Source organism: Manacus vitellinus, unplaced genomic scaffold, assembly GCF_001715985.3.
Source record: "Manacus vitellinus isolate BGI_N305 unplaced genomic scaffold, ASM171598v3 scaffold_2_pilon, whole genome shotgun sequence".
NCBI classification, from domain to species: Eukaryota; Metazoa; Chordata; class Aves; order Passeriformes; family Pipridae; genus Manacus; species Manacus vitellinus.
Genome location: NW_021940208.1, coordinates 11337582 through 11364856, shown reverse-complemented (window position 1 = coordinate 11364856; position 27275 = coordinate 11337582). Strand labels below are relative to the sequence as shown.

The 27275-nt window shown below is 37.0% G+C and overlaps 1 protein-coding gene across 8 annotated transcripts in view; it reads right to left on the bottom strand.

Moving 5' to 3' along the window:
- The window catches only part of GRIA4 (glutamate ionotropic receptor AMPA type subunit 4), a 218112-nt gene that overhangs the window by 48636 nt on the left and 142201 nt on the right, over positions 1-27275 (bottom strand). For 7 of the 8 annotated variants that reach the window (XR_001920491.3, XM_008922755.4, XM_008922754.4 and 4 more), the window contains exons 5-11: positions 25987-26040; positions 23806-23964; positions 21883-22050; positions 20133-20237; positions 14809-14919; positions 7472-7678; positions 911-1281 (exon numbers count right to left, since the gene is read on the bottom strand). Coding sequence is in view for 7 of the 8 variants with exons in the window: in XM_008922755.4 (XP_008921003.1) it covers positions 911-1281; positions 7472-7678; positions 14809-14919; positions 20133-20237; positions 21883-22050; positions 23806-23964; positions 25987-26040 (1175 nt within the window). In the remaining variant the exon portion in view is untranslated. Of the gene's footprint in view, positions 1-910; positions 1282-7471; positions 7679-12095; positions 13523-14808; positions 14920-20132; positions 20238-21882; positions 22051-23805; positions 23965-25986; positions 26041-27275 lie in introns of those variants that run through there. The other variant, XM_008922756.4, reaches the window with a different exon arrangement.

The following is a 27275-nucleotide window of genomic DNA, read 5'->3' as shown; positions in this document are numbered from 1 at the left end:
AATTAAAATGTTTGTGTCATCTAAACTTTTGAAACATTCTACAAGCTACTGCAATCATTTGAACATTCAGATTTTTCTTATTTAAGAAGCAAGAATTTTGTGGTAACAGAGACATTTCTGCTAAGTAAAAACTTACATTTTTCCTTTCCAATACCTGTAATTTGATGAGAAGGCTGTTGAGGAGTAATGTCCATCCACTCTTAATCAGTACCAGTTTTATTGCTAACTTCAATAATAGACGGGTTAGGCCAATGCTGAACACTCAAAATTTCACTGCAAATGGCTAAAATGAAGCATTTAAGTTTGAAAGATTGGATCATAATGTTAAATTAAGAAGCTATAGTTATCGCCTACTAAAGTTCAGAATATCTTAAAAGGTTGAGAAATTCAGTACTTGAATCATGTATTCGATCTGAGGCATGTGCTCTATAAGGCACAGCTTAGAAATACAGAGTGGTTTCTCAGATCCAGACAGTCAAATACTGTCTCTCATAGATAGTGATATTTGCAAAGCAGCACTGTAGAATTCGACAAGGACAGAAATGGGAGATTCCTTGATGGAGGGCAAATATTCAGCATGATTTTTTGCATTTCATAGATGTAATACAATGGAATTAAACTAGCAACAACACAGTTACTCTGAATTCAACTCAGCGGAATTTTCCTTGTGTGTACCTGTTGTTCCTGAGAGCTGTTTGTGGTTTATGCACATTGACATTGGTAAAATAATTGTAATGACTCAAATTCAAAGCAGATTATCTGTTGCCCTTATCATGGTTATTAAAAAAAAAAAAAAAAAAAAAGAAAAAAAGGCTTCCTGAAGAAAACACTGCCAGGAAAATTAACGAAGGAAGATTTTATGCTTCAGTGTTGAAGATGAAATGCAAATGTAAAAAGATTTGACACAAACCTTGGGGAAATATCACATCCTTGTTGCATAAAGGCACCCAGGGAAAACCAGAGGCTGTTGAATATGCCAAACTCATTGGGAGGCTGGTCACTGGGTCCTTCTTTCCCATCCTCTGGTTCTTCTGTGTGCCACTCATATGGACTAAACCTGCTAACTAGGAACAGGACCACACTGACACCAATGTAGGCAAAGACTATGCACATCCAGATCTCATACGCCAAAGGGTCCAAGAAGGAAAACACTCCTGGTTTAGATTTCTGGGGCTTTTTGATCATAATGGATATCCCCAAACTCATAAAAGGCTTAGAAAAATCAATGACCTCTTCTCGTACCAAAGTGATGGTCAGAGGCGCAACAGCAATCTCTGCTTTCTATAAAGAAAAAAGAAATATAGATGTATAGATTAATTGAAGTTGGTTTATACACTCAGCTAAGCAGCTAATTCCGAAGGTATGTTATTAACATTAGGACACTGTGGCTTAAATGCTCTATAACATTGTTCTGTTTCTTTCTATCACACTCTGTATTTACTCCATATGCGTTTAGTAAAACATACATATTGCAGTTTTTTAGTTTAAAGAACTATACAAATACTTAATGTTTCTGCTAAGCAGAAGACTCTTAAATCTTACAGAGGTGAGCAACAGTGTAGGAAGATCATTTTAGGCATTAATTTAGATTTAAAGTAAAGGAATTCAAGGAAGAATGAAAAATGAGAATGACCCTATAATCACTGAATGTATAGAGATTTTTCTTTTTTTTTGAGGATCCCAGAAACAGTAATTTATTGTCATATTTTCATAAGACATAATAATTTTTCAAGGGAAACCAGCTCATAGACTCAAGGAAGCTCCAAATAGCATGAAGCCGCAAAGGTGATTAACTATTGCTGTGATTCCACCAAACTGCACACGGTTGTCTTGACAGAAAGATAATTCAGTAGGAATGATCACATTTTAAACAGTGAAAAATGCTAAGTATACAGAAAATAAGTGTGTGAAATCACGTGATAAAAGGATAAAAAGTGTGCTGAATCCATTCCCACTCATGTCAGGAATATTTTTAAATGTGTTTCTAACATGTTTTTAGAATTAAAATGCCAATCTTGAATGAATCATTATTGATTATGATTGCTAACAATGATGTCTGCATGAACTATAAGATATTGTAGGTAAGCTAATGGATCATTTTTGTCATTAGGCATGCAACTTAATGTTAAGATTTGCTCCTTGTCTTGTATGCTAAAACTGTCATTTTAGCAGCACCTCAGATGGGAATTGCAAGGGGAACTGGGCCAAAAGGTGCACCCGTGGGAGGGGAACAGACGCAAAAGCTGCTGCAACCTTTCTCCTATTCATCACCATGGTGCTGTGTCTAGGTACAGTCACAGAGCCTGTGGACTTTTATACAGTTTATGGGCTAAGAAGGGTAATTAAGCATATTTTGTGAATACTTTGCTGTTTCAATGAGATTAAAATGGTGAAAAATAAAGATGGGCTAGAATAGTTTAATCCAAGTGGTATGTAAATAGCTTGGGTGACAAAGGAAAAAAGAAATTGAAATGTAGGCTTTTTTTCTCATCTTAAAACTTTGAAACAGGTAAATGCATTTAAAATAATATGTTTTCTATACCATTATACTGAGTTATATAAATTTTATGGATTTTAATTTTAAACTAATTTTGTGTAGTCAAAATTTAAACCTATTTTGGCAGTTTTATAATTGTGAATAATTCAAAAGAACTGACTCATTCCAGTGCAATGGTCCAAAAATGCAAATTTGTATTAAAATTGCTATATATTAATCATCAGATTGTATCTGTCATTCTGAAATATTTGCGATGCAAGCACTTATAATGTTATGTAAAGTTATTACAGTTTAAGTAACACATCTAAAATCATAATTTTGCAAAGGTATCAGAAATTATCTCTGGTGCTAATATCTTGGGTAAACATTATGACAACACTGCTAATTCTCTGAATTTTATCTTAAGTTTTGTAATATAAGGCATTTTTAAAAATTCGGCTTCTTGATGCCTTGTGATTACATAAGTCTTACTGAAATAGATATTTTATGAAAATAAGTATTATATGAAGAAAGATACTATGTCTAAAATATATTTTTCAGTAGCCTGAAAACTGTAAAGTAAACTTTGTTTCTGTAGTCTAAGGACTGTAGGATGGTTTGGGCTACTGGCTTTCCTGTATATTTTTGTATTTTATCTCACTCATAACTTCCTTTTTTTCTAGAAGAATGGTTTCCTTCTTTAGAGCCAATGTCTTTTATACTTCTAAATTTTGGTTTCTGAGAATACCTGTTGTGGAGTCCTTGTAATTAATTAAGTGAAAGACTCATGGCAACTGTGATCTATTGCTGCCAACCTTCTCTGTCTTTGTCACATAGTGGTATCTTCAATAATGCAGGGACAGACCTGGTCACTGGCCTTCAAAGATCTTGGCTAACAGGTTTTTTTTGTGTGTCTACAGATTGCCACTGGGATTAAAATAGAGATCCTTGAGGGTTGTTAGTTTTCACGGTGTGAGTTGGAGAAGTGACATTTTAGTGTCAATTGAAGGGATTTTAAAGACCTACTTAGCACATTGCATATCATATATGAAACACTGGATAAGATTTATCTTACCAAATCTAAATGCTCAAAGAGGATATGCAGAACTTGAACTACAACAGAACTAGCTGCCAACAGTACTTGAAGAAGTTTAAGAGGAGAAATAGGAACTTATCCAATTTCTTTACAATAGAGATCTAGTATCAGATGATTCATAATGTAGATAGATCCATTTCATGCCAATAAATGTAAAAGGGCAGTATATAGCTAGGTCACAATTAAATGCCAAAAAACCCTGAAAAAAGTGCAGCTGCCCAAAACTGATAATATTATTTATTATTTTTATGAGATTACTGTGTGCCATTGTGAAAGCTAAATGATGACAATAACTGTGCATGATAATTACCAGAAACTGTGCTTTGCCCAGTTAATGTACACCATATAATTATGGATTTAAATGATTAACAATATAAGTATGGTGCAAACAAATAATGATTTTGTTGCCAGTGAAATCTGTTTTGACAAAGACTAATGATACTTCACAGTTGAATCAACTGCATCTGTAACAGCATTTCAATCGAGGCTGCGCCACTACCAAAAACAGATGAATTCGGGATCCTTTCCTTTGACTCTGATGGTGAGAGACACTTTCTTTGGAATAAAATCTATGCTTGGTACAAGTTGTGTGAAGTTAGTAAACCTATCTGAGAAAAATCATGCAGAAGGTGATTTCAATCTCAGAAGCTAATGGCTTCTCAGGTTTTGAACAGAAATGAATTGTGACCTTTTGTGTTAAGCAGTAAAAGGACAACATTCTGTGTCAGGAGAATGAATATTTAACTGGAACTGACTGTTAGTGCATTTGGAAACACCTGTTGCACATGCTTAATGGTATTTCATCCCCAGCCAGCATTTTTCCTGTGAGCTAGATATCAAGGCAAGTAGAATTCACATGGACTACTGCATGCATTTGGATATATCAGGGACAAATGACCAAGATTTCCTGGTAGTTTTTAACAGAGTGCTGAAAACAAAACCATCTCCAGCATGACATTCCATACAGTCTTAGCAAAACTTTACAGCATGGAACTTCATATGCTGTTTCCTCTGGGACCTGATAGAAAAATCAACTACAGAGTTTAGGAAACAACTAAACTGCTCTGTGCAGCACCTGAGTGTCCAGGTACCAGAACAAGCAGTGCTGCATACAGGTCTCAAGGGAACACAGCATAAAGTTGTCACATGTCTATCCTCAGTAACACGGATAGGGCTAAGGGGTATTTCTGCAAAGAGCAGAAAAGCAGAGGAGTCTTTTATGCATAGAAAGGGTCCCATCTCACTGGCCAGCAAAAACTGTCTGTTAATCCTTTAATGTGGTTGGGAATTAAAAGCTGTAAATGTTTCCCAAACAGATCATCTTGTTAACTTGTTAATTAGGTTGGAAATTCTGTCCCAATCCTGGCTGCACATAAAAAGCCTTGCTTGAAGCATAGCCAACTACTCAGAGTACTTGTATTTGTGATTAGGAGATCTATCAGAGAAAATGAACATACTCTTCTAGCAGAGCTTTGCAGCAAAGTCTCTGGCTAGCTGATTTTTCTGCTTTCTCTATGTCGAATAGGCCTGGGAACCTGATGCTCTGTAAATCTTCTGGCAAGGATTCAAGGAATTTGCAGGGAGGATGCTCTTGAGGGATTCCCTGCAGAAATCTTTAACAGCAAACTTTATAAGTTAACAGAAAGAACAATTTCCTTTCAAGCCACTCCTGTAAAAGTACATTTAACACACTTGGTGTAGCTCTTGGTGTAGCCCAACCTGCACCTGACAGCCTGTGTCGCTACCATAAACGTCACCTGACCTCTAAACCAGCATGACTGCATTCAAGCTGCTTATAGGGAATGGTCTCTCCCCCATTCTAGTGACCAGTTGGGCTCAGGAATTCTTTTGGACAGTAACTATGGGCCAAAAATATACCAGGGAGCATTGCAATTTAGCAGATTAGTCAGGCAAGTTCCAAAGCACAGGGACACTCGCTGGTGCCACTGCTGCCACTGATACAACTAGGACAGATACAGTGTCAAGGAGCCTTTGGACAGTAGAGCAGTAGGCAACAGCCAAAATTCTCTTAGTTCTTCAATAAAAAAGCAATTACAAGAGCCTTGCTGCAGCTTAGTCCCTGAATCACAATGAAACTGCAGCCTTCCTAAACAGAGAACTGGAAAGAGCCTTCACCTCAGTCTCTTCCGTTACAAAAAATGAAGTGTTAGCCATGTATTCTGGGTTATCCTCTTCATGCAGGTAATTTGCAACAGGTTCCTCATGCCTGTGAGCTTTATTGCTTTCAGCTGTGTTAACAGCCACAGGTGTTGATACATCCATGTGAGCTTCCTAACAGCACTCTGTATGCCAGTGTAGTACTAGGGCAGTTTGGGTTTGATGAGGTAAATTTTTAAAGATAAAAGGAGGAAAAAAACCCCCAAACAAACAGAAAATGAAAGTGTAATATCAAGTTTCCTCTATAATTTTCAACTAGATGATAGCCCACTGAAAATTTGCATTTGGGCAAGGGAATTTTCTCATAAAGAGTAAAATTTCTTGGAATATTGAGAAAAACTTCTGGTGTAAAACAGTGCTTGGGCATTGATGTCCATGAGTTTGCTATTGCAGTTAAAAGCCAGACAAGGGGTAACCTCCATACTTGATAAAGTAAGTCTGAAAATCTTTGTTTTTTAATATCCTATGAGTTGAGCTGCTTCCAAGCCACTAAAGTAGATATACATGCTTGGTGACAGTCAGTTGTTCTACTCTTCAAAGACATACTTGAGGCTGGTTCCTTCATCAACTTCCAAGAACATAGAGTTTTCTGAAGATGTAACCTTCCCATTCCCATGGCTGGGTGAAATCACCAACATTCTGGGGCACCATTGCCCACACTCCTACAGCCCCCAGAGTGTTTCATTCTGCAGAGTCTCTTGAACTGATGCTAATGGAGAAGATGTTGACAAAATTCTGTCAGCTATACTTAGCTGACAGAAGGGAATTGAAATGGTGCTGCTAGGAAAGCCACAAGGCCTTTGCCACATATGGCCCAAACCATCACTGGAAATGTGAAAACTGCAACTGTGGATGGATCAACCATTATGCAGGAGTTTTTTATATGGAGGTTGAGGCATATTATGAGTTCATTGGTGGAAATATTCTCACCTGAATAGTTTGAGGATTTTTTTTTATTCCATCACTGAAATGAAAAGTTTCTTTAAGAATACTGATCTGTTCTCAGGGCAGATACTAGCAACCGCAATTATCAGCAAGCTCAGCTCTGAGTTTTGCTACTTTTGGTAACCTCAGATACTGCAAATATTTATTTGGGCTTGCTGGAACTATTTTGATTAAATATTAGAACTTTATGTGTCAATAGAATTGTTAACTGTTATGCTGTTCTGAAGAATCCTTCTCCAGATCACTGTATAACATAATGCTCTCAGTTGTTAACTTACTAAGTTTGCTCTTAAATTTTATTATTGTTGTTCATCTTAAAAGACTGTCTTCATTCTGAATTGCCTAATTGTGTACTTGCCTGTAGTGGTTTGTTACATATGTTTGATATATAATGGTGGATTCTCCAGTTGTCAAACTAGAGCAAGTTTTTTAAAAGTTCTGTCCACCATTCCATGAAAATGAATTAATGAGTGATATTCTTCCCAACTAAGTTTTACAATGTATCAGGAATAGATGGTCTCTAACATTAATGAATTTTTAAGGGATATGCACACTATGGATGTTCTAACATTACAAGGTACTAGTCGAATAAACAGCAGAACTTGGATGAAACTATTTGCTTTTCTCTTGAAAATAGGTGAAAACATAGAGATCTGAAACAAGATTCTGTTTCTTTTTTGTGATACCCCAAGGTTAAATAAAATGCATATGTACTTCCTATTTTATGAGTTATACTACGATAAATTAAATCCTGCTTCAAAAATTGGTATGCTTACCCCATAAACAAGTTCTCCCACCATCCCATTCCAGATTTTTGTCTCTGGATCCCTTGCTCCATATTTTCCATCAGGAACAATGGCAATTTTGTACTTGATACCAATATGTTTTGCAATTTCTGATGCCAGATCTACACAGTATCCTTCAAACTTGTCATTCCCTTCAAACGTATCATGGTTTTTCTTGAACATAACATATGGGGCTTCCTATAATGAAAGAAGCAGAACTGTAAAGGAGAAGTGCACCGAATATACTCTGAAAAAAAAAACCATGTCATGTACTGACTGAACAACACACACTTTATCAAAAGTTCATGGGTAGTATTAGCACATTTAAATTAAAATGTATGAACAGAAATCCCTCTGGAAAGGTATACTATTTACACTGTAATTTGGCTTATACATTTCACAAGATTTATCAACCTTACTTTGTTTTAAATGAAAGACCTTAGTGCAGTATATGCTAAATTTAAAGCATAGAGTAGGGGTTAAACCTATGCAACGCAAAGGACCGTGAGATAATGAAAGTACAATGTACATTTCTGACTTCGGTAAGTAAGCATATCCTCTAACGTAGTGTGGTTACTGTCTGTGTAATTTCAGATGCAGAGCCTGAATGACTTGCTTTCTTGAGGTTTAGAATGCATAACTATTAAGAGGCTACATACATTTTAGTGAGAACATAGACATATATTCCCAAGGAAACATGTATCTTCTGCTTCAAATAAACACTGCAGATTCTGCAAGGTCTTTTAGGATGAACCTAAGTGATATGCATGGACAAGAATAATATTAAGTTGACAGTGACTCTACATGTGGCATGAAAAAGAAGTACTAAAATATTTTCGAGTGGTGAGTGTCACTGGAAACAAGTAAAACCTGTCTTGAAAAGTGGATCTTGCATTCCCTGTGTAAACCATACCGTCACAACAGCGAACATTACATGACTGGGATATCAAGGCTACATTTTTCTTTTTAGCTCTGTGGATTCAGACTTTAGTAATCATTAAGAAAAATGGTACTTTCCAGTGGTATTTTAAATCACTTCACATAAATTCATATTTATATTCATATTAGTACATTCATATCCATTCATATAATTCATATTTTTCTAATATAAAGGGTGACTAAAGTCACCTTTTGTTCGAATTTACATCTCAAAATACTGGCAACTTAAGTTTTCACTGTACTGACCTGGGCTAATTTTGGGTCTTTTGACACTAACATTGGTAGTACTCTGCCCTATTCACTTCTTTTCTACAGATAAAATTAGTACAAAAATAAAAATAAATATAAATGTAGTATGACAATGTCTGCTTCATTGAAACTACAGGAACATCAGCTGCAAGCAACAGCAATTTTGTAACCTCTATTAAGTATTTAACAAGGGAGGATACGTGTCATTACATGAGTGTCTTTTCCCATAGAGGGAGAAAAACAGAGAGAATGCATTCTGCCCTTTCTTTGCAGTAGATGTTGATTTTGGGAACTATTTTGGCCACATGTATCAATTGTTCCTCCCTCATGTAGGCTTTTTGTTCCCATGAGAGGAAAACCCAAAATCAGTGTCTTTCTACATGTAATTGAACAAAAGTGGTTTAAAATAAACAGAGGCAAAAATCCTATGCCTCCTGTCTGTGATTTAGCCAACTGCTAGCTAGAACTACAATCAAGTCTGTCCAGTGTCCAGAATTTCTGAACTCTCCTTGTAAGCTTCAGCTACATTTGCTTGCTGCACCGCAAAAGCAATTTTATTTTCCAAAGACCGGAGTTGGTGACTGCTAGTTCTTCTGATTCAGCCATAAATCTCAAGCAAAAGGCATACAATTAGAGTCACACCAGGAAATAATAACTCTGGAGATGAACACAAAGAAGACAGACACAGAGGACGCCAGGTCAGCCTTCTCCTTCTTCCAAAATTCAGACACTGTGCATCTGCCTGCACCTCACCACTGACAGAAAAAGCACTTCAATTGTTTCTGCACAGCAAAGTGACAGATGCGTCATTTTTCCTGTTAAAGGTTAAATGATCTTCAGCCCTCCTCCCCAGGAGTTCTGTGAGGGACCAGTGAGAAGGGAAGTTGGAACCCCCAGTTCTGTCCTTGGTAGGTAAGAGCAGAGGCGATTCCATCCAGTGGAAGGACAACTAAGTGAGGACTCAGAAGGCCTGGGTTCTGACAGGGATCTGACTTGGGTGACTTGGAGGAATTGCATTGGTTCTCTCTCCCCATCCACTTTCTTTTCTTCGCACTGATCATACTGATTTAGAGCAAAATACAGCCAAGAACATTTTTTATAATGCAATTATCTTATAGCGTAAGGTAATACCTCTTGCTGTGACTGCTTTAAAAGAAGCAGCAATTGAGTGTGATCTGTCAGTGTGAAATTATACAATTAAAGATAACAGGAACACCTACTATGGTTTGCTTACTATGTTCTTTCCCTCCTACCTATTTTATACAGAGTAAATAATAGTTTCTTTAATTGTTGTGCCTACGTTACCTGCCAAACAATGAGATATCTATTTTCAAGGCAGAATTTGATGGGGGGATGTGGATGGGACTGAATGTGAGTTTCTGATAAAGACTGTCTTTAAAAAATAAATCAAATAGCAGCACTACTTTTAGGTTCTGTAATTTCAGACTTTGAGGGTGTTTCAAACTGAGGTGTGCAGATGTTATAATAATAAAAGGACACTGAAAGGCAAGCTTTACTGGTTTACTAGCAAGTAACTTACACAGATTACTTTCAAGGTCATGCTGCAAAGTCATGAAATACCTGAATTGATCAATAGCATGTACTCAGCCATATCTTGATGCTCTTTTCTAGCTGTGGCATTAAAAAAGACCTTTTTTCTGTATAATCTATTGCAATAGCATTTTCTAAATTAGTAGTAATGTTAGTGTAGCCATGCTAGTCTAAAGGTAAAAGATATGCAAGACACTTATGGAGAGATGTCTTCTATTAGATCAGCTGAAATAGCTGAAAACAGTAGGCATACTTTTTCACTGTTTCCAGTTATAGCATCTTGTCTAATATAAAGATTATCTCTCCCAACCATCTTTGTATTTACCACATTTTTGAACTATAAGCTCTTAACCTACTGATGTAAAACACACATCTGACTTACTGCTAAATGAGGTTTAACACAGCAATATTTGCAAGATTTTAGCTGCTTAATAGTATTTTATAGGGTAGTGAATCAAGGAGAAGTCCACATTGAAATGATCAATGACTAGCACGGAACAGGTATTAGAGATGGTGCAAGCTTTACTTAAATAATTCACAATTTCATAACAATACTTAACATTTGTAAATACAAGTTGATGTCTGCAACAGTTACCTTTATAGATGTAAACAAATTACTCCATCACATTGCCACAAATTCATATGTACAGTAAAATGCTCAAAGCTGATGGATGATTCATACTATAAGGGAAGCTGGAGAAAGTAACTAATCCAAATACCAAACATCTATGCTTGGCTTTCCTATTCTAAAGTTGATTTCAAATGTTGCAAAAATAATTTGTAAAAGTGACAAATATTTGTGCAAGGAAATTTCTGCTTTTTACAACAGGACTGGTACACATTATCACACTTTATTCTGAAAGAAATTTCTGTAAATGTCAATGGAAGGTTTTTATAGTGACCTTTTTTTTTCTGAATAAAGTGTCCAGGATTCGGTTTGACGTCTTTATTATTGTCATGCAACAAACTTCTTTTTTTACTCTCCAGTGTACTGAAGAATTTAATTAATAAAATTTCTAATGAAAAAATATTTTTCTATTATGAGAAAAAGTTTATAATTAGAATTTTTGAGGTAAGTCTCTATCAAGAATATATCAGTCAAAAAAATTAGGGTGGTTCTCAGTCCTCTAATGAAAGGTACCTGTCATCTGAGATACCCTAATGTATTTGACCCCAAAGTGCCATTCTGCAGGTCCTTTGTGCTGCCCCTTTACAGATAGGTAAATGGGGGACAGGCTGTGTATCCTACAGCATCTTAAATGTCACTGAATGCAACTGAATCAACATACTTTGTAAAGTCATCTACATTTGGGTGACTCAGTTGAGAACTGGATCCTGCCCTTGAAACTTAATCTGCCAACACCAAGGATATCTCATTAAAATATTGAACTGGAAGCCACAATGCAGATGCAGCTCATATCCATCAAGCTTTGGTTCTAAAGGATTTTTGTGATTTTTAAATTTTGCAATCTCAGAGTAAGTACAGAGTTGGCTCTATCATGAAATGTATTTGAGAGTTCAGATTAGTCTTCCCAGCCTACTTCCCTATATTCTACCTTAACAACTTGTCACTATACTTCTCAACTTGCTAAATTAGAGATGATCATTCTTCCTAACTAGACAAGTCACTCACTTTATCTCAGTGTTAGAGCAAGGCTGCAAATGGCATCCCTTCTCTGGCCATACAGGGAGCCTACTGTGCATCTGGAGGTCACACCCCGCATCCTGAAGGGAATGCTTCTGCACACAGGTAGAAAATCCGTCCTTTCCAGATGTGCAGGAGGCTGTGCATCATATAATAATGTGCAGAACAGGAATTATAAAGAGCATGGCAGCTGGTAAAGAACACCAGCTGCCCTTGCTGCCTTCCCTCTCTGCTACTTCACCACATGACTAATCGGGGGATAGGCTGAGTGTCTAAACAGAATATGTAAAATAAATTCTACATGCTCTCACTATGTTACAAATGAAGAAAACATTTTGCCAAGTAGAAAATACTGTACTAAGTTCTTTGAGTGCAGAGCTAATTCATTATAATGCACTTTCTATGCAACAGTTTTACAGCCACACTACAGCAAAGTAAGCATAGATTCGTGAAAAGTGAAGAAACTGAGGAAAATCAGTTTCTGCTATTTGGCTTCAGGCAAAAATTAAAGCGAGCCATGCTGAAAACTTGTAAACTTTTCCTATGCTGCCATGCCACCTGTCTTCGAAGACTGAAAAGCCTGACAGCACTGTTTGCAGAAGCTTTTCAGTTTAATGTTGGAAAATATGCATGCAACCGAAATTAAATGTATCATCTACAATGGTTCAACTTCCCTTCAATGTGAAGAGGGCAATGAAGAGGTGAAAAAGTCTCTGTGGCATTTGCAGCATGAAAGTTATTCTAGTTAAATATATCTTTTCTTTGTGTGTGTGATCATATGCTTGTGGATGCTAAATACATGGCCATAGCAGACCAACAGTAAGAATCATGGTTCTATTCTGCCTTTAGCATCATGTGTGCAGCTCACAGTGGAGTGGATGGGAGACAGGCATGGTAAGGCAGAAATCACCATATATTCTTATTCAAACCAAATTCTGATATATTTCTCTTGCACTGTGATTTTGAAACATGGAAAGGGGACACTTTTGGTCAAGGAGCAATGCTGCTTTCAATTATTTGCATTTATCCAAAAATGACATGCTGCATAAACATAGGGCATGCTTTGGAATATTAATTCAGCTTTTTGGTTTTGCAAATGATCCCACCAGTCCTTTCAATACAGGGGCTGGAAAAGTTCTTTTGAAGATAACATTTATTATGCACATCAAAATGCTTCAATGCAAACAGGACAGGCAAGATAACACATTTTAAAAGGTTTCTTGTTTTCCTTGTTTTCCCTTCTGGCAAACAGGAACATTTTATATTACTTTTCATTATTATATTATGCTTCTCCTAAGCTTGGAGCTATTTATAGAAATTACAGTATTCATGTATGATAGCTTCAGTCAAAGATATTAGGATTGGTATGAGAGGAAAATTTCGACTGAAAGCTTGTTATTCACATCGTTCTCTTCTCAGCTTGGCAAAGTTGAAGGTTAACGTCATCTGTTCTACACATTTCAGATTAGTCACAGAACTTTTCTTGGTGGTTCAGTGCCTGGTCATCCAGTCAGAGGAACAGTAATCCATATGGAAAAATAAGCTCAATGCTACTAGACTGGTGGTTAATACTTGAGCCTTAGTTAGGAATGTTCGCAGCATCTTGGGACTCTTTTCTTCCTTGATCAATTTCTTAAAATAGGATTCTTCATCAGAGGCTGAAAAGAGGAGGACTGTACTGAAGTATACTTTTTTCCATCACCAAGTCTTTTTTTTTTTTTTTTTTAGGAAAAAGATACATATATTTAAAATGTCCCATGCAAAAATAAAATTAAAAGTTACACAATTTGATTAGGAGTTGCATTCTGAATTCCTGTATAGTAGTTTGGTTGGCTTGTGTCCTGGAATGATAACCCTCAACAGATTTGTTAAGACATACTTAATGTATAAATGCTGATACACACTGCTGAAAATGTGGTAAGTAACTGCATTTTTACTAAGTAAAGGTCTTGATGCTTTCCTTTGGATTATTTTAAACTCCATATTAGCTTAGAAAATTTATTTCTTGACAACACATTCAGAATGTTCCTTCCCATTTGAGACACAGTTTATTGGGTTAACATGTCTTGTCTAAGTGAAGCAGGTGAAAAGGGCAGTGAACTGAGACGTAAAATCTTAAAAGCGGTCATGTAAAGGTCACCCTTTGCCAGTTAGCTTTGACAAACATCAGCTTTAAAGGGCATGTCTGATTTCAGAGGAAAAATTGTTAAACATTTTGTTTAAAACAGATATTTGTAAGAAACAATTGTTTTGAAAAACTGTGTATTAAAAATGTAAATGAATGAAGCAACTGCAGTCTTTGCAAACACTCTTTAAAAACACCATTATCCTGGAAAATCAAACCACAAATCTATTTAATGTTATTAAAATGGAAATTCTATTGTAATGCTGAAGAAACATATTAAGAAATATGTCCAAATGCATTAACAAAATTCATGTTTTCATTCACAATTAAAAGTAGATAATCCAATTCTGATTGGCTGACCGAACTTAGAATTTTAGCTCTTGATAATGTCAATTATCGAGTTTATAATTTATCGACAAAAAGGGACACTGGCATAGTCATCTCGTTTTATACCCTCCATTCCATTCTGTCATTTGAATGTTTTGGGTTTTTCTTTTCTTCTAGTTTCTTTTGAGTTAAGATTTGTCAATTAGAGGTTATAAGAACTTGTATTTCTGAGACTTACTTCAGTAAAAAATGGAAAAGACTGAATAAAAGAAAAATTTATCACAACTCAATTTTAAAAGCCTGATTTCAAGTGAATCATTATATTAAATGCATACCAAAAAAACCTCTGTGCAGACATGACAGTCAGTATAATTAAAATACATGGCTCTCACCCTCCCACTAACCTAGGAACCGGCAGACTAAATTAGATCATAACCAGAAATGAGATTGTGTCACACACCAGTATAAGTATTAAAAAAAGAAATACCTTACCAAAATTGTAGTGACAACTACTGTTCTATTCTCAATGGCTGCAGTGTCATTTCCAAGTGTAGGTTCATGCTGAATCAAAACTAATTTATCCATGTCATTCCAATAACCAACCTGAAAAATAAAATTTATATAATTTACAGTAAAGCCTGCATTCTGCATAATTACAAACATAAATAACTATAAGAACAGCAGAGTGATCCAAAGATGATTTTGTGCCAAAGGAAGTGCTGTCACATTGGATACATATCTAACACTTTGAGTGTTAGATATCTAACACTTTGAGTGTACCACTTAGCACCACTTCTGCACAGAGAGAGATGTGATGTCACTGCCACTGAGCAGATCCTGAAAGATCTGAGCTACTTACTTCAGAGGCACAAGTTAAATCCCATTTTCATTCATTTGAAGCCTTGCTGGGGCATAAACAAGATATATGAATTTTTGCTCTCCACAAGAATATTTTCATTCACTAATCCTCCAGATCTTCCAGTCTTAGATGGAGGAGTGAAAGACATCTAGATGACAGTTTTGCAACCCCATGGCTAATCTCAATTCCTTGCTCCACCACGGGCCTCTCAGGAGACTCCAACCCAGAGACTTGCACCAGGTTTTTTCCACCTAACTGCTGGCACTGACCTTTTAGTACCTACATTAGAAGCCCTGTTATTCAAGCTTTCTTTACACTCATGGGACAGACAGCACCAACAGACAGTGACTCAGCTCATTCAAAATAAGCACCTCTCCTAAAAAACTGCTTGTTTTTCCACTGACTAAAGCATGATGAGAGTGAATTCTCTCTAAATATATCTCTAGGAAGTGCCTACAGGGAGGTGGAACACCACATCCACCTTTTTTTCTCCTTGGTTTCAGCTAGGCTGCCACAACCCTACCCAGAGCAGTCTTTAGGTGAAACAGTTGCTTTTGTTCATTGCTGGAGATGAACTACTCTAGAATCAGATTTGAATCAGTCATTCTTGTATTCCCATGGAGGAAAACAACTACTCTCTCTTTTCTCCTTCTTGCCCATTCTCTTTTTTGCAACTAGATCATGGTTGTCTGTGCATCCACTGACAAGGCTGCCACGGAATGGCTCAGTGGCTGTTCCTCTGACCCAGGACTGACAGCACTCAACTTCATGTCAAATGGATCAGTAGAACAGTGTTCTAATCCTACCTAAAGGGGCTCCCCAGGTTTCTGGGAACCTAACGAACTGAGAGACTTATCCTTCTTCCTAGCATGACATAACAGACATATGATTTAAAACGTTCCTATCAAAGAGATGCAATTCAAACCGAGACAGCTCAGTTTCCAGAAGCACCTGGAGACCAGTCAGAAGAAACTGCCCCCACCCCACTCCCTTGATTAATTAGGAATTCATGAGACCAAGAGTTGGGAGAGAGGAATGTCTTGTCCATCTTACTAGAAAAGAGAGTTTTAGTGGAAAGTGGGCTCCAGGTAGAGCTCCAGTGTAACTGCCAAAGGACATTCTGTGCCTTGGCTGAAAAGATTTCAGTCTGATGGAAACTGGCTAAACAATCAAATCAATTATGCAGTCAATATTATTTCTAACAGTATTGTAGAGTCCTGACTAAAATTCACCATCACATAGGATTTTGCCTCCATGATGAGGAGAAACCTCCTTTTTCAGTTCAAGGCAGTGATGTGATATGAGAGTCTAAAAGCGCAGGGGAGAGCTTTTGGTTCCTAGTCTCATATGCATTATATATATCCTCTGTACTCTTAAAAGAGTCAACCTTCCTCTTGATTTTTACATTTACTATTTCACTAATTATGGAGAGACAAGTTGTTTTAGCAGTCCCTAGAGCCATATGGCATAACATGAGTGATTTTTTTTTTTTCCTACAGGAAACATCAGCATTGCTGATATAGTGGAGCGGGAGGTTTTCTTCCTAGTAGGATGCCCTGCTAAGAAATATTCTTTTTCATCCAGAAAACCATACAGTCACAGATACAATTGATTACTGAAAATTTCAAGCTCTTGTCAAAAACTGTGATCAACTAATGGCAGAATAGGTGCACCAAACCCTGGCAGTCTGGGGAATTCACTACAATAGTGAATAATTGTTTTTCATTGTGCAATTCCTCATGGCTATAAAGCTCAGAAGGAAAGCATTATAAAAGTAAGTATCATATGAAAATTCAGACAGAGATAAAGGCATTTTTTGAGAAATTGCAGGCATTTTTTAAAGGAACTTTAGTTTGTGTGCATTGGTGTGAACACATATGTGTTCTGTTCAAACCTGTGCTAAACTAACTTTGGAACTAGATTACTGAATAAATATGAAAGATATGTCATGACACTTGTATATCGATTCACAGTCACTGTGAGCGCACTAAATAACAGTATGCTTTCCTATAAATACTTCAAATCCACAAGGAAAAAACTGTTCAAAGGATAGGATTGAATTCAGCTATTAAAGTACCTCCAATTCTATTTGTATTGCAATTGAATTTCATAGGAGTTGCATCCACTAACATGGAGGCCGAATTTGTCTTATAGGAAACAATATTGCAAAAATATCTGCCTCAAAGTAAATTTGTCATAACAGTTTGGCATTTTATTGAATAGTGTAATTTCTGAAGGCCTGTGCACCTCATAGCAGCCACTGAAGTGCTCCTGCTGAAGCTCACAAGTCAACTAAGGGCAAGAGAATACTCAAAAATTTTGATAATCAATTTTCATGTTGCCCAAATTGGAATTTAGAAGTCAAATCTTAGACTGGCTTGTGCATGTACATGTAATGCATAATGCTTTTTTTAATTTTTCCTTTCCTTTTTTTTTTTTTTCATTTTGGTGACATGATGCATGGTGAATGACACAACCAAAGAATGATTGAGCTGGGAAGGGACATCTGGAAGTCATTTGGTCAAACCCCACTGTTCAACCTAAAGCCAGTTGCCCAGGACTGTGTCTGGATAGTTTTTGAATACCTCCAAGATGAAGACTTCACAACCTCCCTGCACAACCCGTGCCAGTGCTTGGTCACTCTCAGAGTCAAAAAAGCATTTCCTAATGTTCAGAAGGAACCTCCTGTGTTTCAGTTTGTGCTCATTGCCTCTAGTCCTCTCCCTGGGCATCAATGAAAAGTCTGTATTGCTTCATTGCAACACTCCAGTCACAGGAGCCAGTCCATTCCATCTCTGTGATCCTTGCCCTCACACTCTTCCCCTCACCAGCAGATTTTGATATAGTTCTACAGAGAAGAAGCAAGTAAGAAATGCTGCATAAATGAAACTAATATAAGCATTGGCTATTTTTTTCCATTTGACTAAACTATATGGAAGTCTGTCTAGCTGTGCCATTTTCTAATGATCTGTTCACATATCTAAAGCTGTGGGCAACAAAAATCACTTTTCTAAAGATTAGAGCCATGCACTACTCTCTCTGGAAAGGCTAGTTTTGAAAAGATATTGCTGAGTGACTCATAAGTCATGTTATGTAGGACATGAGAAGAAAACATTAAAAGTGAAGGCCTCTTAGTTCAATTAAGTATAGTCATTTCTCACGTATTATATAGGATTTGTCAGGCTGGACCACAAAGTTGGTCCAGTGATCACATATAAAGCACTACCTAATACATGAGAAATAAATTCTTGTGAGTAGCCAGATCTGTCAAAGCTGTTATGACTTGTTATATCAAAGAGAGGTAATGGTTTAAGAGTGGCAGAGAGGCATGGCTGAAAGGTAAGAAAAGCACCTTGGGCCTTCTAGCACAACACAGACATAGCTCCTCTATTTGCAGTCACCTTCCCCTTCAACTGCAGGCAAGAAGAGAGGATGCGGACATCCCTGCAGTGGTGCCAGCCACACGCATCTCCCAAAATAGGTTATAAAGACTGAAACATCAAACCTTTTCAAAAGTTTGCTGACAAGCAAATTCCCTAATTAGTTACAGAAGCTGTGACCTAATTAACCACATCCTTTGCACCTTGCCTTTCCTCCTGTACAACTGAGAATAGAGGATGCAAATGGCATATTCCACCATTTGCCTTTGATGTATCCCAGCCACCCATATATCCTCCTAGGTGCCAACAGTGCGACACAGAGCCAAGAAGGAAGCAGGACTGGTAGCAAGGTCAGACACGTTGCCTGGCAGGAGACAGTGGACTTCCCAAGAGAGAGGGAAGACAAACTCCCCTTTCCCAATCTATTTTTCAGCCATCTGTCATACTTTCAAAAGACAAATGCACCAATATGCTTTATACACAGGCACATGCTTTTCTTTGGTATATATTGCTCTATATTGTGAAATATTGGCAATTTTTTCATCTGAGTGTATAATTCTGCTCTGGGTCTGCGGTTTAACACTCTGCCTCCTCAGCACTGTGGCAGGTAACTGTCTCTGGGGACACACAGTTTACCTGTGGCACTATTTACTGCACTTGTCACCTCTGGCCCAACAGCAGAGAGCTGTTTAATTCAATTTTGATTGCTTTGGCCGTACTCAAGCAGCCATGAAACCCCTATTCACTATCACCTCCTCCCTTTTCTTGTTCTGATGACCTCACAAACAAAACATGCCACGGTGACTCCAAAGGAAATAAAATCCATGAGCCTGTGTACATTTTCTGCTTTTATTTGTTTTATACTATGACAAGTGGACAAATTTTCAGCACAGATGAGAAAGGGTCAACAAAGTACCCAGATTTATCTTTTTAAAGTGATTGGGCTGAGTGATAATGAGCATTCAGACATGGAGGATCTGCTAAGACATATATTAATGTGCATTTGCCTAAATTGCTTACAAGCAATGAATCAAGCATGCAGGATTAGATACTGAAATTAATTTCAGAAAATGTAAGTGTTCAGGGCACTCTCTTTTCCTCCTCTCTCCTCTTCTCTCCTTTCACCCTTAAAAACCCTATGTTAGTAACAGCCTGTGATTCATGTTTACACAGAATTGTACAAATTAACCTGCTTAAAAATGCCAATAACTTTAAAGACAGAAATCTTTGGATAAGATACAAAGAATATCTACTGTTCAGAGTTCTGACCATTTTCCACCACCTAGCTGCCTAGCAACATGCCATCCAGCTGGTTTTCATTAGTATGTTTGACTGACTGACATCCCACCACTCCAAGATGCATACTTGTTTTTGTGTTTCCCAATTTGCTGCATTGAATAATAGCATCTAGCAGAAAATGCAGTTTAAAAATACTTCCACCAGAAATATTCTCCATGTATTCACCGTATTATATCTTTTTAAACCGCAAGTCCACTTTAATAAAAGTCTGCATAACCATTTCATCATACGTAACTCATTTATACAATATGAGGATAGTAAACATTGTCAACACGTACCTTTCGAGGCCCTGTGTTTTTCAGCTCAAAAACATCCATGGTGTAGTTGACTCTACGACCATAGTGGTCAAACTGAACATTTCCTGTCAATCCTTGTATTCGAACCTAAACATGGAGAAAAAAAGCATCATGAAGATCCAGTCTTATATTCTTTATTTCAAACGTCACAGAGCAGTGCAAGTTATCCTGGCTATGTCCTTAGAATACCATAACAACACTACTGAAGAACAGTCAGGTATTATAAAGCAATACATTTGGCTACTTTTCTTTATATTCCTTTTTCTTGTCAGACCGTGCTCAAAACAGGCTTAGGTATGTCAGTATCTAACTGCTAACAAAGACACACAATGGACCTCGTCCTTTTTCATGCTGTGCAGCTCACCATCTTCCAACTGCAGGTTCTAAAGGGAAGTACATTTTTTACCATTCTCATCACTCCTGCAGAGTATCTAGGGTCATATGAAAAAAACTAAGGGATGTTTTTGCCTGAGCTCATGTATGCTTTAAGCTCCCACTCTGGTGGATTAAATGTACAAATTGAACATATACTGCTCACTAAGGTAAACTTGACAACAACCTTAGCCCCAGTAAAGCAACTTACTATCACAGAAGATGGGTGACACGCAAAGGGCTTGAAAAGACTGTTTTAAAAGCATCAGAGTGAAAGATAGATGTAAAACCATAAGATTGACTGTGGGAGTTTTCCACCATGTGTCTCAGCTGAAACCAGAACTCTGTTTTTTCTTTCGGTACTTTACTTAGCCACCAAAAGAAGACACTACACTACTACACCAAACTGTTCTCCTCATCTCAAAGAAGTCATGGCCATATTGGTGCTGGTTTTGATTGTATCTGGCCACACAAACCACTTTGGCTGAATTTGAAGGCTCATGCTGTCTGCCCAAACACAGAAGCCTGACTTAACGCTTCTCTCAATTGTTACAGATGTGTTCATCTGCAAAGAGTATGTGAAGCATACAAAATGCTTTATTTCTCTCCTTAAGAGTCAGGATGCAGACTTAAATCACTTACTCCTTCCCTCTGTCCATTTCTATCTCTACTGATTCTTCTCCAGGGCTGAAACCTTGGCTTCTAGGCACAGAGCTGCCAGCTCTGTCAGCAGTCACTTCTCCTCGGCAGTTTCTCCTGAGTGCAGCCTGCTCATTTGCAATGATTTAAATTCTACTGCAGGATTTTTATTTTCTTACTGTCCCATTCAAAGGAAAGGCTAAATCATCTTGACAGAGATCTGGAACTTTCTAGGCATCCATATTCATCAGGAATTCAAAATCCTGACATCAGAGAACAATGGCTCTGGGTTATTTCTTCTTTAAAGAAAAAAAAAATTACTACCTATGTGATTTCCCTGGGAGAAGTCTACTTTTATTGAAGATGACAGAAACATATTTTAAAGACTATATTATGTAGCTATATCTTTTTCCTTAAATGACAATATTTGTAAAGCCAAGTTATTTGCAATAGTAACAGATGAGCTCACCAGTTCAGTGGAGGAAGTCCCAACTATCTTAAAAGAATTAACAGTAGTTTCAAGTAGTAGTAGTTCCCCTCTGCCTTCATTCCAAGTTACAAACCAGAACAGCCTGAACAGCCCAAGCTGTTTCCAAATGCCAACTAAAAAATAATTTCTCCTTTTCCGTTACTACCCTTGTGCATACTATCTTCCAAGTCATACAGCGTGCAACTAGTATCCAATATTCAAAAAGATCACTAGAATAAAGCCTCCCTTTACCTGTTTTAATGTCCTCTCCATATCAATTCCTTGACCCCATGGGGCTGCAGGGTTGGCAAGACAATCACCGGCATTTCCTCTCCTTGAAATATCAATTTTCTGTCTTCTAAGATTACGGAAAGTTTCAGCCATCACAAGTACTCCATCATATGTCAGTGCAGATGTATACTAAATAGATGAACAAAGACACTGCATCAGAATTGGCATGTCTTTAAAAAAATCACCTGTCTCAAGTATTTCTAGTTTGATTCATTATGCAGCAGTTTCTACACCTTCATTTAGTAAAAAGCTCTCCTCAAAATTAAAAGCAAGTTTGTCTAAGAGACAAATCAGGACATTTCAGTAGCTCCAGTTTTAAAACTGTATTTCTTAAGGGTAGAAAAATCTGCATCTTAATTAATAAAAGAAAGAAATTGAACTGGAGATATTAAAATCTTTTTTTTTCCCATTTGTCTTATATATTAAGGAATAACCCCATCCACTCAACTTACTCAAAACAAAAAGAAAGAAACAGTAACTCATTGAGAAAATATAACTGAAAAAATGCATGGTTAATGAGCAGACATCCAGGCTACTGGAATTGTTAAGAATGATCAAAAGTAGGTTTTTCCTATTGGAAAACTTGTGTTGGCTCTCTACCTGACACATACACTGAATGGTCTGTGTTTCTGCACTAACTACAGTAACTGCTTTAGGTTGATAACATGCCAAATGAAATGTGTACAGCAAGTCTTCAGCAGATGTTAGCCTGGAGCCACATAAACAAAGGGGTGTTTTCTCAGTATAGTCCTCTGATAAACATACTGTATCAGAAGTTGTTCACATGCCCAGGGCTGCTACTGATGTGCCCTGCAATTTACAAAATTTAAATTCCCTTATTCAAGTCTAATTTCCTTCCTTTCCTTTGCCTTGCATATAATAAGTTCTTTGAGACATGGTTTATCCTTATAATCTCAAATTTTGGTTATCTCTGGGTGAATTAGATGTGATTCAAATTATGCTGACTTCTCTGAAGAAGACAGCACCATCCTGCTGACGTGGCAAGAAGTCCTATAAGTTGAATCGTTCCTGTCTTCAGTAATTGGGGATGTCTGCACTCCATGGCCCACAGCATCCTTGTTTTCTGTTTTTGTTTTTTTTCTTCAGAATATAAATTTCTGGAATGTTCACTGAATTATGTAGCTATGTTTTGTAATAACCATGTTGATGCCTTCTCCAGACTTTGTCAACCTACCCATTTCCCAGCCAAGGGAGGACTAACTGCTTATTTTTGCATAGTGCCCAGCACAAAGGGGGCCAGTTTCAACTAGGTCTGATATGCCTTTGTGCATATAATAACAGAACTCTTTTGAAGTCATATTTAGAGCTATACTGTGATTTGCCTGCCAGGAAAACTATATGTGAGAGAAATATTTTGTTGTCAACCTGTGAGGGATTAGGATAGAGGAACACTGGGATGAGATTTCACTTTAAAGTCATGCCTGAAGGTGATTACTACACCAGGTTTTGAGGAGGAAAATTTCCAGAGGAAACTCCATAAGAAAAAGTAAAGGTAGTAAATTTATGAGTATTATCTCATACACAGAAGAATTCAGCTGTTGGGAAAGCTCTGTAACCTAGATAATTAGATTAATTAATGTAAATTTTATTGAAATTAAGTTGTCAGTTAAGCATTTGACCCTTAATTGCTGTCGGTAAAGGGGTGAAGTTGGAGAATAAGTGACATTCAAGTACATCAGCAAAATGTGCTGCAGTTTGCGTTTCCATCATACAAACGTAAGGATAGGCATGATTAGTTGCCAATAATAGTAAGATCAACCGCCTTCTCCTCTGCCTAAATATTCATTCATGTATTCAACAATGTTAATTAGAAATTAGAACACCTGAGTGATATCTTTGGTAGTGCTTCAGATCAGCCAGTACCTTTGGTGGGGTCTCAGATCCTGGGTATTCTCTCTGGTCCAGCTTCTTCCAACGCTGCATCAGCTTAGTTACCATCGGGGTACTGAAATCTACTAGCTGAAATCCAGTCACATTGGCTCCTCCATGCATAAATCTCTCCAGAGAAATATCTTTGAACCCCTAGAAAATCAATTTAAGATTTTGTTTGCCCTCCTACACCACTGTGGGTCCAATCTGTTCTAGGTCAGCGCAGTAGCATAAAGAAAGCACAACAGCAGGATTCCATTAGAAGGCAAAATTTAAAACCAGAGTAATGTTGAACCTTCATTGATAATTTCCTTTTGTGTAATAAGGAAACAAAACCAAGAAATAAATTTCCCACATTATTGCTAGGGAGGTCTTGACAGCTAAGCAACACATTGCTGGGAATGGCAGGCACTTTTTGAAGAAATGCCTTTGGCAAATCAACTGAAAACTGCCTGCAGAATATTAAAACCTTAATCCAATTTCCATCAAAGTTGGCAGATTTGAATGAGCACTGTACTAGTGCTTCAAACAATGCATTCCTCTTTCTTTGCATGTTTGAAAAATGAACACTATTCTGTAAATACATATATTCCAGGATTCCAAATCTTTGTTCGTGAAGCCTAGCCATGATATTCCAGCATTCATTGTTTAGGCTGAAAATGTCTGAGATAATGAGATAATGCAGTAGACATTAGAAGGCAAAGACAGTACATGAGGATCTCACTATTAGTGCAAGGAAAACATAACACAGAATCACACTTCTGTGAAATAGGAGTGTAGCAGCTGTCAGATCTGCTATATATTGAAAACCCAGACTGACTCTCAACATTAAAAGAGAAAATAAAGTACATATACCTCCTGACTTATCAGTTTCTCTGGCTAATCTGTTCAGCACATATAAAGACAAATTCTTTACTAAAATATGCTTTTAGGGACAGAACTGAACCTCAAGAAACTGCATAATGCAAACTGCTAAAGTACTTAGAAGCAAGAATAAATCTTTCTGCTCCTTTCCTAGCTGCTATGTTTAAGGCTAGCTCAGAGGTATCTTATTTTTATTTTCTTAAATTCCTCTGATTGGTATTTATCAGTGAAAACAGAAGTGTACACTTGACCTAGAAAGATTTAGGAAAAAAATTTGTGGGGTATTGACCCAATATCCCAAGGGAAAAAAACCTGTAAAGACGGAGATTTGATTTATGTCCCAAGGGATACTGACAGTAAATATAAAAGGTGACATATCAGGTCATATTACCCACATTATTGAACAGACAGTCGATAACAAAGCGTGCCCCTACTGAAGTAGAGGAGTAGATGTGCCTATCTCCCCTGAATACCCCACTAGCAGTTCACTGCAACATCCAGTTCCTTGTTTACAGCAACTATTTTGCATGAGTAAAATTACCTGAGGAACAACAAAATTGTAATGTTGAAAAATTTCATTTGTAAGACCTAAGAGAATAGACATGTCTCATTTAAAACTTCTGATGCCCTAAAAATAATCTGAAGTGATCTTAAGTTAAGGTACAAGTACAGCAAAGCACAACAAAATACTTCATGTCAACTAAAATTTCTTGAGGGAGAGTGGAAAGAAAACAGTTCAAAGCATACATTAGACTCTGTCCTACATTCACTGTGCTTTGCCAGGTATGTTTTTGGCTTAAAGAAGGAGTTATTTGAATAATAAAATATTGAATTTACTCTTTCTTTGCCCTCTTCTGAACATTATCTGTGTGAATGTCCAGTTTAGACTTAGAGTGGAAATACCAAACTAGTAATTTGACTAGAAATAGCTGAGCTTACATGAAAATGAATGTTCCCTGGAGAATGTATAAAAGTTACCTCTAGAACTGTTACATTACTAATAATAAAAAGATGAGTCAAAAATCAGTGTAGTTCTCCAAATTCTAATTCAGCCACAAGATACAGTCCTAGCAGTCCTCTATACTACACTGATGATTTTTTTTTTAAATTTAGGAGGGTAAACATTGTGCCCTTCATATCTAGATGGTTGTAACAACAAATCCAAGTTCTTTTATGCATCATAAAGGATACATTCTGTACAACCACATATTAGAGACAAATGGGAAATGTTGTGTGAAGTGCTATAGCTTTTAAGTAAAACTGAGTGTTTCACTTACCGAGCAGGGGTATAATTCTAGAAAAGTATCTTACCAGGTTGGCAACAATATAGTGGTATCCTTTAACATGCTTTCCCACGCTAACAATCTGTGAGGGAAATAAAAAAAAAAACAAACACCAAAACAATGTCATATCGTTTTCTCTATCACAAGTTATATAAAGTTGAGAGTCTAATAATGTAATTATAACTTTCCAGGGAAAGTTATATCATGGAAAAAAGTTAACACTGAAGTGAGTAAAGTAGTGAACTGGTAATCTCAGTGTCTTCTGTATTGAAAATGTTACTGTGGTATACTATTTTATCAAATAAAGCAATTATCTATGGGATACAAATTCAGAAGGAGGACATCACACATTAGCTACAAAGCCTATCCACTGATGTACTTTTTAATTTGAAATAAGTGCAGAATTTATGAATCACACTGAGTTTTCATCTCTTGGGATCAAAGCTGTTCACCCCTGAGGTGGTCAAATACTATGAGTGTTACTCAGCTCTTAGTAAAACAATAAAGACTTTGGGAATGAGCATGAGCAAGGACAGAGCAATATAGTGAGGTTGTCTTTGAGTGTTTAACCAAAATATAGCATGAAGTGATGCGAGAAGGCAAAAACCATGATGTGCAGCCGCTACAGTCCTGATAGGAAAAGATCAGCCACAGAGTTTAGATAAAAGCTATATCAACCTGCCCCTTGTATCAGTATTATTGCAATTTCTATGATGTAATGACTCTTCTTCAATGTACTGACAACAAAAAATGAGATATTTTGTCAGTAGAAAATGCTGATAATAGATTCATTGCAGACTAAAGTTGCTTTTACTAAAGAAACTAACAGCACTACCTGTAAAATGCAACTTGTGTTCAATACCAGTACAGTGCTTTGAACTCTTATTTTTGATAGTCTACCACTCATTTAGAAAAAACCTGCTTGCAGCCCAAATATTTGGGGTTTTTTTCCTCCTCATGTACTCATCTCCACAAAGCATTTTAGCTTCCCTCCAAATAAACAAATAAGACACAAGTAAAATTTTTCCATGAAGTGCAGGTTACTCAATAAGTAATGGGAAACTTATGGATCTGTCTCCTTGCCCACTTTGGAAACTTAGCTTCTAGACCATGTCTGAAGAATTGACAACTTCTTGTCTTTAGGGATCACATCTCATGTTCAAAAGACAGTTCACTAAGCCTTGCAGTCCCTTTTCCCATTGCTGTAAAAAATAAATAATACCACCTATTGGAGATGAGGACAAGTTGATGAAGGACTAAATAATTTGATCAAAGATACCCAAGGATCCAGGATCTAAATCTGGAGTAAGAGTTGGA